The sequence below is a fragment of the Rhipicephalus microplus genome, chromosome 7 (assembly GCF_043290135.1).
Source record: "Rhipicephalus microplus isolate Deutch F79 chromosome 7, USDA_Rmic, whole genome shotgun sequence".
NCBI lineage: Eukaryota > Metazoa > Arthropoda > Arachnida > Ixodida > Ixodidae > Rhipicephalus > Rhipicephalus microplus.
The window spans coordinates 71,041,221-71,057,634 of NC_134706.1; the positions used below are offsets into that span (position 1 = coordinate 71,041,221).

Sequence of the window (16,414 nt, forward strand, 5' to 3'; positions counted from 1 at the left end):
TTGGCAACATTATTGCGTTTTCGTTATCTGTGGCGAGACGGCGTGACAGGCTCGCGTTGAGGGTGCTCTAAAGGTTACCTCAACAAAAGTCACCTATATGAAGCGCCACTTCCACGAAACGTGATCACTCTGCGCGCGTGCTTATCAAAATCGTAATTCAAGAGAGAACGAAGATCACTTCGGACGCTGCCACCGCCGCGTTTACAAAATCAGCCCGCTGCTGACACGTGAAGCAGCAAGAATTGTTGCAGTTGCTCGAGTTTATCCAGTGTATACTAGGGCGCTCATTTCATGCGTATTTCTTTCTTTTTGGACAGCATGCTTTTAGTATCAATTTATGAACTTGGTTAGTGCGCCCTCACACTGTCTACGCAATTTCGGAGGTTGCTTTTTGTTTGAGGTGTTCGGAAATGGTGACGTCACACCTGGAACACCGACGTGGCGCGAGCCAGGGAAGCTGAACGCAAGCGTCGGCAGTGGAAGACCAACTACACTGATGAGGTGCGAATCAAGAATGCCGATCGCGTTCGAGAAGAGAGACGGCAAGCGGGTAACACTGACGGGACGTGAGCCGAGGAAGTCGTGCGCAAGTCTCTTCAACGCGTTCCTCCTCCAGTGTGTTTTCGCTTCAAATAAACGTGTATTCCAGTAAACGCTACACTGAATGTCACTCCAAACCGCTCTTCCAGCTCCCGCGTTCACACCCGGTTAAGCAAGGTTAACGCCGTGCGCACTGCTGCTGCTTCGCATCTCATCAGCGTTCCTGTCGGGCAGATGATCCATAGTTTTTTTATAACATTGGGTAGAAATTATTTACTATAATTACGTCGAATTAGAATCAGTGCTTGAATGCTTTGCCTTGCAATGTGTGCGAATGCCCTCCGAAGAAATTTTGTACTGTCATTGCACTGCTGTAATAAAGGTGTGAATCTACTTCAGGTCCTGGTATAGCAAAATTTTGGATGCAGAATAGATCAATGAATAAACGTACATTACAATAGCCCCAACACGAATTCCATCCAGTTAGTTCAGTTATAAGCCTAGAATAAATGAATGAAAGGAAGAAAGAATGAATAAACGGATTTTCATAAATGTGCAGCAGTTTTACCGGGCAAGGCGGGGAAAGAGGGGATTAACCCCTGTCCCTTCGCACTCTCCGTTGATTATTGTGTTCAATGTTTATTTTATTTCAATACTGCGTGTCTCACATGAAGACCAAGGGAGGTCTCCATGTGATTATTAATGATTATCATGTAACGAAAATTTTTGTGTATTTGAAGTACAATAATGTTTGACAATGTACAATGTCCTTTTCACTCTTTTTCAGTTTAATCGCTGAGTGGCTTATGGCTTCCTCGAAATATCTCATATTACATCGTTTTTCTTGACCATTATTTTATCGCGGGCTTACACCATTGCTGCATTAGTGAGCGAGACACTTCTCTGCCGGATCGAATATTGACTTGATGTGAGTTTACACTCTACGGTATAACGTGTACCTCTGCTGTTCAGTCAATATACATTTGGTTGAAGCGCTTCAATACTGTCGTGTAACAGAGGCAATAATTACTATATATTGTCACTCAACAATACTTAGTACCTACAGCTGTAAACACCAGTATCTCCAATATTTTGATTTTGTGCAACATTTTTTCCAGTGTGCAGCATTGTAGATTTGTTTATCCGATATGTGTTCTTCAATCTTGCGCGGCTGCCAAGGCCAACTCACCTGTGCATTTTTTAGAATTCCAGGTGGTGTTCACACAGTTATGTGTTGTGCTCGAATTCACTGAAAATTATAACGTACTGATTTCAGTAACAAAACAACAGCCAACACAACAATAAAGAAACCAAGAAAAGGGAAGCGAAAATTGCTCAACTAAAACATTACAATACCAGAGGTTTTCCACCTTCCAATTACGTTATAATAATAACGGACACCGTAACAGCAGACTGCGAAACTTTTGACGATATGATGTTCTTCAACCTGCTCTGTTTATAGAGTAAATCGAGTCCCACGCTGAAATTATGTCACTTCAGGATGCCCGATAAAGCTGACGCACTAGGATTATGGACTTTCGGACTGAGCACTAATATGTGGACATCATCCAGAAACAGCCTAGGTGTATGATAGGGATGATAGTACGCAAAAATGAACTTTGCAGGGCCCGAAAACGTCAGTTTGAGACGTCATAAATGTTTTTTCTGTGCATTATTCAGGTACCAGTGGTTGGGTTCACCTAGCCTGGCCGGTCGGTGGTTCTTTTTTTGTTATAATAATTTCATATTTGAAAGGTTATTGTTCTCTTTGCAGGCTCATTCAATTAAGTTCGAGTACTCTTTCCTGTCTGAGAACATTGTTTGAGTTGTTGTCAAAAGACAAATGTTTCACTCGTAACTATTTTTATTTCATGTATACACATGTACTGTTCGAATGTTTTCTGTACAGAAGCTGGTCTGGTCAGAGTTGAAGCATCGTTTATGATAAAATCTGATCTTTTACGTTCCAGGATACGATATAATTATGGCGCATGCATTATTGCAAGGCTGTGGAAAAGTTAACCATCTGGTATTTTTCCACATGCAGTGATATCGTGCAGTTGGCGGCCTGTAGCGTTTCACCTCCGTCAAAATGCGACCAGCACAGCAGTGACTGAACGCTCCACCTTCGCGCCAGTAGCTGGGCACCTTGACAGAGGCACCACCACAGGTGGACAAGACATCATACATGAACATAAAAGCCCAGTCAAGAGACTTCGGGCCAATTTGAAAAGTCGCAAAGCTTCCCAACACTGACAAACTATGGAAGCGCGTCATCCTGTGCCCTCTGCTCCTCTGTGTTCGGGTGTTCTGGAGATTTCTAAACTAGGAACGCTACAGCTGAGACGTCATAGTTTTACTCCACGTCATAGTTTGACTCAGTGTCTGACTCGACGTTTTTGATACAGCGGCTTGTCGGGAGACATAGTGGCTGAGCGCAGAATATTAGGCTGTGAGTAGGAGAGCCAGGCAACCCTTTTTGAGTCCCTTGATGCTTGTTCAAAAAGGGCGGGGCATTTCCTCTTTAAATATTCAGCATTTTACTGGAAGTGAGATGATGAAAAATGCCATTAAATGTGCTCATCAAGCAACACTAATGGTTCACTTGCTTGAAGTCTGCTTCAGTCGCCTTTGTTGTTCCCACTTGCACGCTCCAACCCATAGAAAGATCATATTATGCATGCAGGAGTGTTTGCAAAGTTAAGACTGGTGTACACCGGTGACTAGCAGTGGTCATGCGACCATTTGCGACTGATCGAAAACAGTCGCGAACGGTCGCAAATGGTCGCAAAGCGACTGCTTTGTCTAATCGCTTCTTGACTGATTTTTTTCGTCGCGCGACTGCAGTCGCAAAGCTGCTGGAACCAATTAGCGATCCTCAATTTCCGTCCTTTTGTTTTTTCATTGCGCTGGCTCCCTTTTGCCAGATACAAACGAGTGCATTCCTCTGGGTCTGTAGCACCATGGCCACCACGGAATACTTGGCTTGGAGACGGCGGGAGGCAGCAGCTCGAGCAAAGTGTTGAATTTATTTGGCGGTATTCGCAAGAAAATAAACACCGTCAAATTAAAGAGAAAATAAATTGTGCACTATTGTTTTCCCGTATTCGGAACCGTTTTATTGTCTTGAAATTGATTTCTCGCCGCCTTCAAACAGCGCGTTTGGCCCGCGTTTTTGCTTATTGCCTTGGCAACAACTTAGAACAGCGCGTTCGAGACGCGTTTGTGCTGTATTGTAGGCTGTGGAAGTCAATTTATATTAAAGAACCATTTCTGAATACCCACGACTCTCGGATATACTCCTCGTCGTCTCAGCGCAGTTCGGGAGGCAGGCGGCTTGCATGGCCGGCCAACTCCCGCGATCGAAAGGACGGTCACACCCACTACCGTCTTTTTCTTTTTTGGAGGCATCTGTGATGCCAGCGCTGACACCATGGCACAGCGCATCAGCACCATGACAATGTCTAGTTCTTCGCTTGAAACAAACTTGACGCTGATGGGAACGCTGTGCGAAAAAGGGTGAAAACAATTAATGTGGCGTGCCGGGTTTGCTCCGCTCACTGAGCTGGCAGTGATCAGCTGATCGGTGCCGGCCTGTAGTGTTCTCGCTGATAACGAGATCCGAACGTGACTCTCCGCTTTTGCGGCTTCTGGTCCCTCGCATGCAGCCCTTGCCAGTGTGAAAATTAGTCGCTTTTGAGTCGCAAGTCACAAATGGTCGTGCGACCACTGCTAGTCACCGGTGTGCACCAGCCTTTAGCCAATATAAACGACGTAATTGCTATGCTGACGCTTACTCTCAAAACCCTTCTAAAGTATCCTCATGAGCTCTATAACAAAAGTAAGCACTTGCTTTCATTCATAGTTGATCATATATTCGGCCTATAAATATTCATGTAATTTTCCGCAGCTTCCTTTTATATTTAACTCAATTGTTTATTATAATAAAAAATATTTGCACGTATTTTAAGATAAAAAATTCCAGCTTCTTGAGGATTTATTTCTGCTGTACTTGTCAGCTCTGTAAAATCTACTAAGTACACAAGTGTGACTTTGCTGGATGCAGCGGCCGCCTTTTGCTGAAAGATGCGCTGGTAAATCATAAAGAAGTAACTTCCTTGAAAGTTCTTAGCTCACGCTTGTTTTGTGGATAGTTCTACGTTCGTTTTGTGCATCCTTCTTAGTGTTCAAGCAGCACAATTGAGTATTAGGCTGTCACACTTGGTTTGCGGTTAGAGCTGAAGCAGCACGCTGCATCGTCTGTGCTTCTTGCCGTGTGTTTCAACATATTTAATGTTGCAGCCACCGCATTCAATGCAACGCCCTTCCTGCGTAATATCAACTTTTTTATGAGCTTGTTGATGTCATCTTTGCGCAGCGTTCTCTAAATGCTGCATGCAAAAAAATTTTGAGAGCTTCATCAACCACAACGGTTATGATTATGGACATTAGTCACCGTGATAAAGATGTGCTTTATACGCGTCAACGTGTGTGCACGTACGTCATAAAGTGCAGTAGCTGCCAAACACCAATAGAGCGTGTGCAAGCCCTAACATACTAATTTACATTCACTATCATCATCATCATCATCATTATTCAGCAGCCTGACTGTGCCCGCTGTAGGACAAAGACATCTGCAATGTTCCACCAGGCAGTTTGGTCCTGTGCATGCTGCTGCTCCTTATTACCCTGAAACTTTCTGATCTCATCTCCCACAAAGGTTTGTATTTCCCGTTCAACCACTTGCCTTGTTTGGATTGTAGTCTGTGAGCCTCCATGACCAACGTTTATCTTTCTTGAAATGGTATTGTTGGCCGAAGTTGGTTAACACCGATTGGGTGCGTAAAATCGCAAATTTAGAGAAAGACAGGCTCTAAAAAAGTAGAAGGGAGCCGGAATTTCGGCTTTTAGCTTCCGACTTCTTTTCTAGAATCTGTCGTTTAGATGCAAAGAAGCCATTTGACTAGCCCATGTAGCGCTGTCCCTCCCGACACCCCCATTGCCCCTGCTCGTGTATCGCGTCTCGTGCCGCATGATCGTCTTTCGTGCCGGCCCAGGAAGACACCCGCTACACGGTCGCTCCCCTTCCCCTCCTTCATCTCCCAGGGTCGACGCAGGCAGCGTCTGCTAGTAAAAAAACCGACTTTTCTTGTGGCACAACCTTTCACTGGCCACCCTGTATATGTAAGTACTGAATCGCGCGTTTGGAATCATTTAGAGGCATCTTCACATTGCTTTTGCTTGATAAGCGCCAGTGTCAATGTTGCCCCCTTGTAAGCGTAAGCGCCCGCTGTTTCGCATCTTCACATGGTTCCCTTTACCTGGAGATGGTCCAAGTATTTTTCAGCGTTTTTTCCCTGTTGTGTACCCCAACGGTTATATTGCTTTGCGTTAAGTACCCTGCCTATGACTATTTATTCATTTTGATTTCAATTATTATGTCCTTAACACCCGTTTGTTCCCTGATACACTCTGCTCTATTCTTGTTTCTTAGGCTTACGCCTGTGAATAACTTTTCCTTTTCTCGCTGCTTCGTCGTTAATATAAGTTCAGCCCTCCCTGTAATCCTCCTAGTTTCTCGTCCACAGATAAGTACCAGTAAGACTTCATTGTTATCCACCTTCCACTTGAGAGATAGTTGGCAACCTACTAGTCCTCATTTAGGAATGCATGCTGCATGTGGTCCAACCTATTTTTAATCCTCTAGTTGCTTGAGTCTTGCGCTTGGCGCAACAATGCACCAATGTACGTTTAGAGCTCAGCCATCCCTCTGATGAAAGAATCAGCTTTTCTGTTATAGCGAGCCCTAGGATGCAGCGATAACCGACCTATTTTATTTACGTTGCTAAGTGAACATCAATATTGAGCACATCTACTGCTAAAATAAAAGCTACACTTTTCTGCAGCGCCCCTCATCCAGATTACTTTGAACAGGCTTGGTTTTAGCCACTTGTAAGTAGATAGAACATCGCTGGGAAGCTCACCTGGGCAAAAGGTGGACTCCAAAGCCATCTCTTTAGAAGCTGTAATGACAAACACCGTAGTAAATACTGTGACAATAAGGACCTAGTTCTTTTTTAATATTATGATTTGCGAGAGCCACAAGGCTGCATATCTTTTGTAGAGAAATAGACAGACTATTAGGTGAATGAAAAAATTGGGAGATCCCATGTACAGCAGGAATCGATGATATCCAAAGCACGAATGGGGAAGGTTAATACGTCACTTTGAAATCAACACAACGTTACCAGGTGAAGGGAAGTTATGACGTACACGACTTTCGTGTTATGATTTTAATGTTTGAATGTGTCGTTTGTATTTACGTCACGTGATGCCTATTTAGTATTTGTGAAGCTAGCGAAACGGTCATGGGCACGCTATGAACGCGGTACGTTGTCACGTTCTTGCGTGACTCGCGCGCCAGGGTTATCACGTTTGCATCATTGACATACCTTCGCGTTCCTTTGACGTCGGTTAACACCAGATTTGGTATATGTGGAGCTAGCCGAACGGCCACGAGTGCATCTTTAAAGACCCAATGTACTTCAACATGACGTTGACGCGCGCACACACTCTGCACAGAGACGCTATACGTTATCAAAATGCGAGAGCTCTGTAGTCTCACGCCAGGCGTTACCGGCGCGACCAGCGTTCATCGGCACGGCCTGAAGGCAACCGCTGCAAAGTGCCACATGCTACATGTCACGCCGATGAGTTACCCAGACTGCACTGCGTCTGCCTCTTTTTGTGTGGGCGGGACCGGCACCTGGTATGGCAGGACCGGCGCCTGGCGTGGCAACGCCGGCGTGACGCGACGAAATGAACGCCGGCAAGCATGCGCACCACGTCACGTCGCAATGTATTGACGCCTCGACTGTGGCAAGCAGTCATGTTGTCAAACGACACAAATATAATGATTAACATGTTTGCATCTGTCACATACCTTCGTCATTCATTGACGTCGCATAATACGAAATTTTGCATACGTGAAGATAGCGAAATGACCGCGAGCGCATCATCAGCGTGACATGTAAGCATGTTTTTACAAGACACGCTCGTCATAATTTTCATGTTATGGTCTGTCACTTGTGTTCGCACTACAATGATGTATACCACCCGCACAATACTGATCCCCAAGCCGAACATCGAGAACATCCGCCCGATCGCCCTCACGTCGTGCATGTACTCAACAACCGCTGGCAACGTTACATGAAAGACAGCAATGCGTTTTCGGCTACGATGCTGGGCTTTCGGGCCCAGCTGAGCAAGCTGGCCGCAATGCAACTCATTCAACGAGGATTGCTCGATTCCACGAGCAAGACCAACTGCAGTGCGATTCTTGGCCGTGACCTAAAGAGCACCTTTTATAACGTGAGACACTCGGCGATCTTAGTCCAGATCGCGAGACTTGGACCGGGCGAGTGGACGCACAACTACATCCAAGCTTTCCTGTCGGACCGAGCGACGTGCCTCTGTGTCGGACACCTGCAACTAAAGGAGCGAAAGTCTGGCAGCATCGGCACACCGCAGGGGGCCGTCATCTCCCCTTTCCAGTTCAAGAAAGTCATGACACCTGTGGCCGAGTGCTTCGCTCGACTACTGCACGTACGGCACACCATCTACGCTGACGACATCACCCTGTGGACGACCGACATGACGCACGGAGGAATCGGTCCAAGAGGCGATCGAGCAAATCAAAGGCTGTCTGCGCGGAACGGGCTCAAATGCTCCCCGCAGAAGTCGGAACTACTAATGCTTTCACCACCCGGAAACTGATGCGAGTCGGTAGAAGCGGTGGCGACCAAGATTACAATTCAGACCGAAGACGGCCCCACTATCCCGCACGTCCGAGGAATCAGAGTTCTTGGCATGCACATCGACGCCAGCAACGGCAACCACACGGTCCTCAACAGGCTCTTAACGAGGATAGGGGTGGCGACCCGCCTCGTCAAGCAAATCTCCACCAAACGGAACGGCATGATAGAAGCCAACCTCCTGCGACTGCTGCAGCCACTACTGACGAGCCTTGTATCGTAAATTGGTGCGTTTCACGGATGGCTGCAGCACGAGCGAACAAGATCAACGCAGCCATCAGGAAGGCCCACAAGTCTTCCCTGGGTCTCCTCGAAAGCCCGAGCAACGACTTCCTTGCCCGACTGGGGGTCCACAACACCCTAGAAGAGGTGAACGAGGCTCAGCCCACGTCGCAGCTCACCCGCCTCGCAAAGACCACTGCCGCCAGAGAAATCCTCTGAAGAGTCGGGCTGCGCCCGTCCAAAGCCGAATTCTATCTGGATGAGGCCCTGGAGCACACGGAGATTGGAAGAGACATCGCTAGACACCTCTGGGTTCTGCCGCTACCACGCAACATTCACCCGGAACGCAACAAAGAGCAACAGGTCGCAAGACTGAGAGCGCCGGCAGAGACTCACGTCAGTGACTCGATGGCGGAGTTCATAGACGCCACCAAGCATCAATACAGACCATACACCTACGCAGCGGTGGTGGTCCGAGCCACGGACGGCAAACTCCTTAACGCCTGCAGCATCCAAGCAACGTCTGCGGAGCAAGCGGAGGAAGCCGCCATCACGCTGGCACTGTACGGCACTCCCGAAGTCACCACCATTCTGAGCGACTCCCGCACGGCCATCGCCAATCTCGGCCGCGGGAGCATCGGGACCCCTACAGCAAGCCTGCTGCCGAGAAGCAAGTCGCGCACGACTCATCTACGGTGGTTGCCGGCCCACGTCGGAGCCATCTCGGGCCGATACCGTTGCACGCGAGCTCGCGCACCGTGCGGCCATCCCCCCCCCCTCGATTGCGGAAGAAGCCGAACACCTGGACTCGGACCCGCCACTCGAATACGGCAGCATTCTTCAATGGCACCGAGAGGGCCACCGAGCGCCGCGCCTCACCCGAGGCTGAGGCAGCGCCAGGGGATCCTCCCGAAACAACTACAGACCGGCACTGTTCTCACGCCCGCACTGGCCCGACAGGTGTGCCCCAGCCTCTACGAAAGTGCGAAGTGCAGTAACTGTGGGCGAGAACTGGCAACGCTGAGACATGTGCTGTGGGGATGTGATGTGTGTGCGGGGGGGAGTGATCACCGACGCACTACCACCGGACATTGTGAACCACATAGGCTCACCCGATCACGAGACGCAGCTCAACGCCATCCAGCGGCTTGACGCTGCCCTGGCGCGGCCAGAGCGAACGGAGCAAACTTCCAGTAGCTCGTGCAGGGCCGGCCGTTTTTGAGGTCTATATAGACAAGACGGTGCTGAACCCTGCGTGGTGCTCCCACCCTCGCCACGCAGTATTGCCCAATCAGGTCTATTTTTTTCTCTCTCTCTCTCAAAAAGACGCGGATCGTTGCGCGAAACGCGGTAGCGTCCCTCACAGAATCTAGGGCTCCAGTCAACCCGTCTGCTCTTTGTGAACGCTCGTGAGAGACTCCTTGTTGATAATTCGAACTACTGTGGTTGTTTCACGAAGTGGTAAGAGGCACCAATGATATTTCAGAGATGCCGCTGTGAACGCATCAGACGTACAAATTATATCACTGTAAGAATGAGCTAGCGAATGAATAAATTTGCGTGCCACCAAACGCGGCTACTTAGCGAGAGGTCCCGTCACGCATAAAACCTTTACATGGAGTAGTGTGAAAATCATCACGTGAGATGTCACGTATGCAGCACCCAAGATTTGAAGGCATGCATACTTTGCATAGCTACTCTAGCGTCACAGGTCTCCGGGCTGAACGGCTAACATAAAGGGCTAGATAAAGCAATTTTCACTGAAATATACGAGCATGCAACGAAGTCTAATTAACAGTACTAGTCTTAGTGTGAGTTTCTGCAATACAGTTTTGTTTGTTCAAAATAGCAACGCGGAATTATTGAAATTTATAAATCCCATGTTTGTTCGTTCTTGAGCGTGGATGTCAAGCGCACAGACTAGTGCTACAAACTCAATTCAGTCGGCGCATAACGTCAAGCAGAAAACGTAACCATTTAACCATCGAGTGTGCATGTTCTTTCAACGTCATCTCGTATTTTATTTATTTGAATATACTGCAGTCCTAATGCATAGCCCTGGCAGGAGTCGATCAGTTATACAAAACCAATACAAACAGAGCAACAACAATAAAACAAAAAGAAAACTTAAATACACTACAGCAATACATAAGAAAACTTCACCATGGAATTGGAAACAGTAACTTTACCTGTTTTGTAAATGGGAAATAACAACATCAATTAAATTTTGTAATGATAGAGAAGAAATACCGCCGGGTATGGAATTCTAGAGGTCTATAATACGTGGGAAAAAACTGAAGTTGAATGTGTTAGTACGAGCAAATAAAGGCTTTATGTTCAAGATGTGGGAGCTGCGGGTGCAAGATTCATCCATAAATGCACTGTAGTTACCACGAAAGTTGCCAGGAGAGGAGTTGGTGGCTGTTTATAATGGTTTTAAAGATTTGATGCAATAACAATAAGGTATTGATACAATCTTTAGTGACTGCAGAGCCTGTGTTGGTGAGAAGTTGCGGCTGTAGTTACGGAGTATGAAGCGGATGGCCTTACGTTGAACGCTATCGAGGATTTTTAGGTCACCTTGTTTGTGAGGGTACCAAACGACAGATGCGTATTCTGGAACAGGGTGAATCAACGTTTTATACAGAAGAAATTTGGTATCACGGGGGGGATTTAGCCAAAGTACGGTGCAAATAACCTATTTTTTAGAGCTTTCACGCTGATAGATTTGATGTGGTTGGTCCAGAAAAAATTTTTTATCAGAATCACACCAAAATATTTATATCATGAGGCTTTTTAAGTTGTATACCATCCAAGTATTATTCAAACGAAAACAGATTCTGTGCATTGGAAAATTACATGACGACTGTTTTAATGCAATTGACGTTCATCTGCCATGTTTCACACCAAGAGCTCAAAGAAATGAGCGATTGTGAAAGACGGTGATGATCTTCCGCAGAATTATGGGTTCGTATATTATGCAATATTCAGCATAAAGTCTTATTTAAATCAGATGCAGTGAGGTAATTTATTAATGTGTATGAAGAATTATATTGTGCTTAGTACACATCCCTGAGGAACACCTGACGTGACGTCAACAAGGAATGAATCCACTGAGTTGAAAAAAACAAATTGCGAGCGATAAGGAAGAAAACTGGCGGTCCAAGAAACAAGATGGCAATAATTGAGTATGACATCTAATTTAACTAGCAACTTAGACTAAAGAACAGAGTCACAAGCTTTAAAGAAGTCAATGAAAATGGCATCTATTTGATTTCCTAAGTCTAGGTTGAATGCAACGTCGTGAGCAAAATCGACAAATTGTGTAACCGTGCTGTAGCCACGACGAAAACCATGCTGAGCAGACGTTCTAATTTCATTAGAGTCGAGTATTTAATGATATGGTTGTCAATAATGTGTTCCAACATCGTGTATGACGGTGGTGTAAGAGATATTGGCCTGTAATTAGATAAGAGTTTTTTATCCCCAGATTTATACAAAGACAAAACTTTGTACAAAATGGAGAAGTACTTCACCACGATGTAAAGATTTCTGAAAAATTACAGTGAGATAACGGGCTGTTCAAGCGGAGTATATCACAAGAAAGGAATTCGGTATGCCGTTAGAACTGGAACATTTGTTGGTGTCGAGATTCAAGATACGGTGCAATACACCTTCACTGGTTATTACAATATCGCCTAGTATATTGGTTTGTACGTCATGATTAAAAATTGGAACAACATGATTGTCAAGGGTGAAAACTGACTGAAAATAAAAGGTAAATGCATAAGAAACTACGATTGGGTCGTTTTTATAGGTATCATTATTTTTGAAAGAGGAACTGGTTGTTGTACTAGGCAAGACTGAAGTCCAGAACTTGCGAGGACACGATTTCAGTAATAAAGGTAGTTGTGGTGAAAAGTAGAAGTCTTTAGCGTTATCTGTGGGAGCGCGAAGTTCACCTTGGCTTTCTCAAAAGACGCTTAAAGCTCAGGGTTAGCATGTCTTCTCTTGCGCAGTCTGGTAACACGGCGAGATAAATGCAATATATCCCGGTTAATCCAAGGCAGATTGTTATTCACCTTTTTGTATTAAATGAAAAGTATTTATTGATGGAGAATTTCATTAAAATCTCAATATAACCAACAACACTGTCGACAGGAGACACAGTGATAAGTGACAAGAAATGGTCGAAGTTATCTGCCAGAGTATCAGAGATAGACGTATCATTAGTTGTGGTGAAATTCTCAAATGTAGAGTAGCTGTAACTTTCATGCGGTATAGGACAATTAATGTGTACAGGGATTGCGTCATGGTCCGAAATTCTTTCTTATATATTGTATTTAAAGCCCAAGTAAGCAATACTGTCACTGATAAAGACTGGATCGAGTATAGACTTCTGCCGCGTGTTTCTTTCAACTAATTGTGTCAGGTTATGGGACGAGGAAAATGAAAAAAACTGCCCTACAGATAGATGAATTAGTGGTGCCATATGTGAGGGAAGGCAAATGAATGCCCGGAACATTGAAGTGGCCAAGAATAATTAAGTTTGTGCTGTCAGAAGGGCGATATAGCTATAGGAGGCGATAGCTATCAGGAGGGCGATAAAGACCACAAATTGTTAAGTTCCGCTTATGGGCTAGTAACCTGCACCATGTTCACGTAAATGACGTCTGTTTTCTCATCGTCGTTAGAGTATGTCTAAGAAGGAAATGTTCTGTTGAGGTTTATTGACGTTTGTGATAATAAGATTTTTCTAAAGAAACAGTCCCTACAGAAGCAATAATGAGGCCTGAGTGAGAGATGGTGACGTTTTCACAATCAAAAGTAACACGTCTGCAGAGTTAGTTCTGGCATGAAATGAAGCAAACACTGAAACGTACATAAAATGAGAGTTTCGCGAACTACTTCGAATACTACAATCGAAAATGTCGGCCAGAAACTCTCACTTCTGATTCTGTGCAACCGTGTCTTTTGTTGCAACTTCTTGCACTTAACGGGCGGTATCACGAAGAGCTTTTGGTCGTCACTAGCCTTTTTCTGTCATCGCAAGTAGCAACAGCCTCCTATGGGAACCAACAGCGATGCAAGTCTTGGGGGAAAAGTGGGGCACTGCACGGGCCAATTTTTCTGGCCCGATATGGACCCAGCCCGAAAACTTTATGCTCCTGCCTGCGGGAGCCCTGCCCGGCGTTTTTATAAGGCCCGCATTCTATCTGAGCCCGAAAGGTTTGGGCACGGCCCGTTTCAGCCAGTCATGTCTTGAACCAAAATGAGACACTGTTTACTCTGTTTATGGCTAAGATTCCTGTATCAAACAAGATATCCTTCCTAGTCAGAGGTTTGGAGCTTCCTTCAGTGTGAAAACTTTCACTGGTATACCCCGTTTACTTGCGGGTTATTAGGCCCGCAACACTTAAGCGAAATAATTTAGGGGTAATATTAATTTTAATTGCAGTCATACCTGCAAGTTAGTCCGCTGCCGGGATGTCGCTGTGTCACGTATGCCTCGTTTTTCTCGGCACGGGGAAAGCTACCAAGATTCTGTGTGGCTCGAGATAAACAAGAAATCACGGTAAGTCAGTCATAGCTGGCTGAAAGGTTTTTTATTAGGTAATGCCATGTAATAATAAATACGCTTTACGCACTTCTTAGAGAGATACACCAGGCTGGACAGCGTTACATGAAATAAAGCGGTCATGTTGACTCCTCAGGTATCTCCAACGTATACAACGTTTTGTTTTAAAAACAACAAAGTTATCTTCCAAATCCTTCTGCCCCAAGTCATTACCCTCACAGTTCCCTATACCTGTCAATGCTAGCGAAACCCATTGGAAAGTGAGCCGCTATTCTGCTTCCATAAAGTTGCTTATCTAGTCGTTTTCGTGTGACCGCCCTGGATCATTGAAAGTGTTATGTTTTAAAGCAAGGTCGGACTCAGGGTTCACAAAACAGCTGTTGCTTAAAACACCAGCTTAAAAAAGCTGCCACCTTCTTTAGCGCTTACCGTATAACGCATAGTATCAGGCGCCCGGAGCGTTATTCCCCACAGGGGCCGGAAGTGGGATAATGGGTTGCTTAGTCGCCGGTAGCCGAAGGCGTTGGTGTGAACAGAAAGTTAAGTGTGGATGTGGTTGCTGCTATTCAGCTTGCGACAGCCACAATGTAGGATAACGTGATGTGTGGCAGAAAGGAAGAAGTGGTGACTATGGTTGCGAAGAACAGGTGGAGGGTGAACAAGACGCCACATGTCTGCCAGAGACACTTCAACGAGCCAAGCGACAGGCATTTTTAACAAGCTCGTGTTGCGCAGTGCGTGGACCCCCATCAGGTATCTAACTAGAAAATTTTGAAGCTCGCTAAAATATGGGACGCTAGCAGGTTGCTCCTCTAACACACCTAAGAAAGATACGCTGAGAGCGTGCAACCTGTATTTGCTAAATATTTCACAAGAGCAGGTGCTCATGCCTTGAGATTGGATGAGTTACTTTTCCTTTATAGTCAAAAGCCGCAGAAAACAGTACAAGGTGTTTGAAAGAAAGAAAACTTCCTGCATTAGGGTTGCTGAAGAAACTGTCGGACATTTATGCAGTAAAAGGAGCCAATATACACAAGCTCCTATAAACGATTTTCTGGAGTGACGCCGAGGCACTCCCATGTTTGATCATGCGACCATAAACTGGCATCCGTCCAGCCAGTTCCCCACACGAACTTCTTGGGCTATGGCTGCGAGCACCGATAACTGGCTTTAGAAGCGAACAAGGCGGCACCCATGCGTACGCGACAAGCCACTTCGAACGAAGCTCACGCTTGCTACTCGCCCGTCGTCGCAGAAAATAAATGAACGGTTAAATGAGCCCCGCTTCGCGTCATATCACGCTGGCAACAAGACGTCAGGTATGTACTGACTTTCAAATGCAGCTGACCTGTGATTATTTAGCGATGTGTACTAACCCTTGGCTCCGAGAAAATGAGAATTGGTTTGGAAAACATTGCAAAATAACGACGAATATGTTGCTCTCGAAGCTTCAGGACGTAAATAGAAAATAAATAAATGCGGCCGTTGCTCTTTTACGGGCTTGGTGTACTGCAGCGGGGCAGTCTGTCGTTTCGACAGCGAACAAATCGGACAGTGGTGGTCACTTTTTCGACGACACCACCAAGAGGGCACCACTACCGAACGGTATCGTCTGCTAGCTTACTGTTTTAACTGCAGAAGGAATAAGAAAGTACATCGCTACTCGTTTCATCCTTATGTATTGCTGCTTTAGCTATAACACTAACTTGAAGTCATGGACGAAACAAACGAGAAGGCCCTGAAGGATAACTTTATGAACGGGTGACTTTCATTTCCACAACTTACCAGCATGAGCCAGAGAGTAAGCACTCGCGCTGTTAAAAAAATAACACTGAATGAAGTACTGATCTGCTCTTTATATATTTTTCTACTCCTTTTTTTATATCTTATAACCAGCAAGGCAGCTTGATGTACCAACTTTGGAGCCTTTGTATCTCAGTTTCTCCTAGGTTTCTTCTGAGGATGCCAACAGGTGGCGACACGGTAGTGCGGTGCGCTCCAGCAGCACTGGCCGTCATCGCAAAAATAAAAAGCGCCCACTTCCCAGAAGGGAATTGTGAGAAAATTCAAATGAATTTTTTGCACTGAGAGTAAATGTAGTAAATCTAATGGCGTAAATAATGGCGAGACGAGGATTTGTAGCGTAAACATTTATTTAAATATTCATGAGCACCTGTTTGTGTTGTCATTTTACCTGACGGCCATTATCTCAGCGTAATATTAACACAACTGCTACACAAACGCTCACAGGATAACACTA

General features: G+C 45.6%; 1 protein-coding gene across 1 annotated transcript in view; it reads right to left on the reverse strand.

The window, feature by feature from the left end:
• Nucleotides 1-16,414, reverse strand: part of LOC142767787 (uncharacterized) — a 136,292-nt gene that overhangs the window by 110,511 nt on the left and 9,367 nt on the right. Inside the window, exons 2-3 of the mRNA XM_075870028.1 lie at nucleotides 6,525-6,563; nucleotides 1,730-1,789 (exon numbers count right to left, since the gene is read on the reverse strand). Of these exons, the coding sequence (XP_075726143.1) occupies nucleotides 1,730-1,789; nucleotides 6,525-6,563 (99 nt within the window). The remainder of the gene's footprint in view (nucleotides 1-1,729; nucleotides 1,790-6,524; nucleotides 6,564-16,414) is intronic.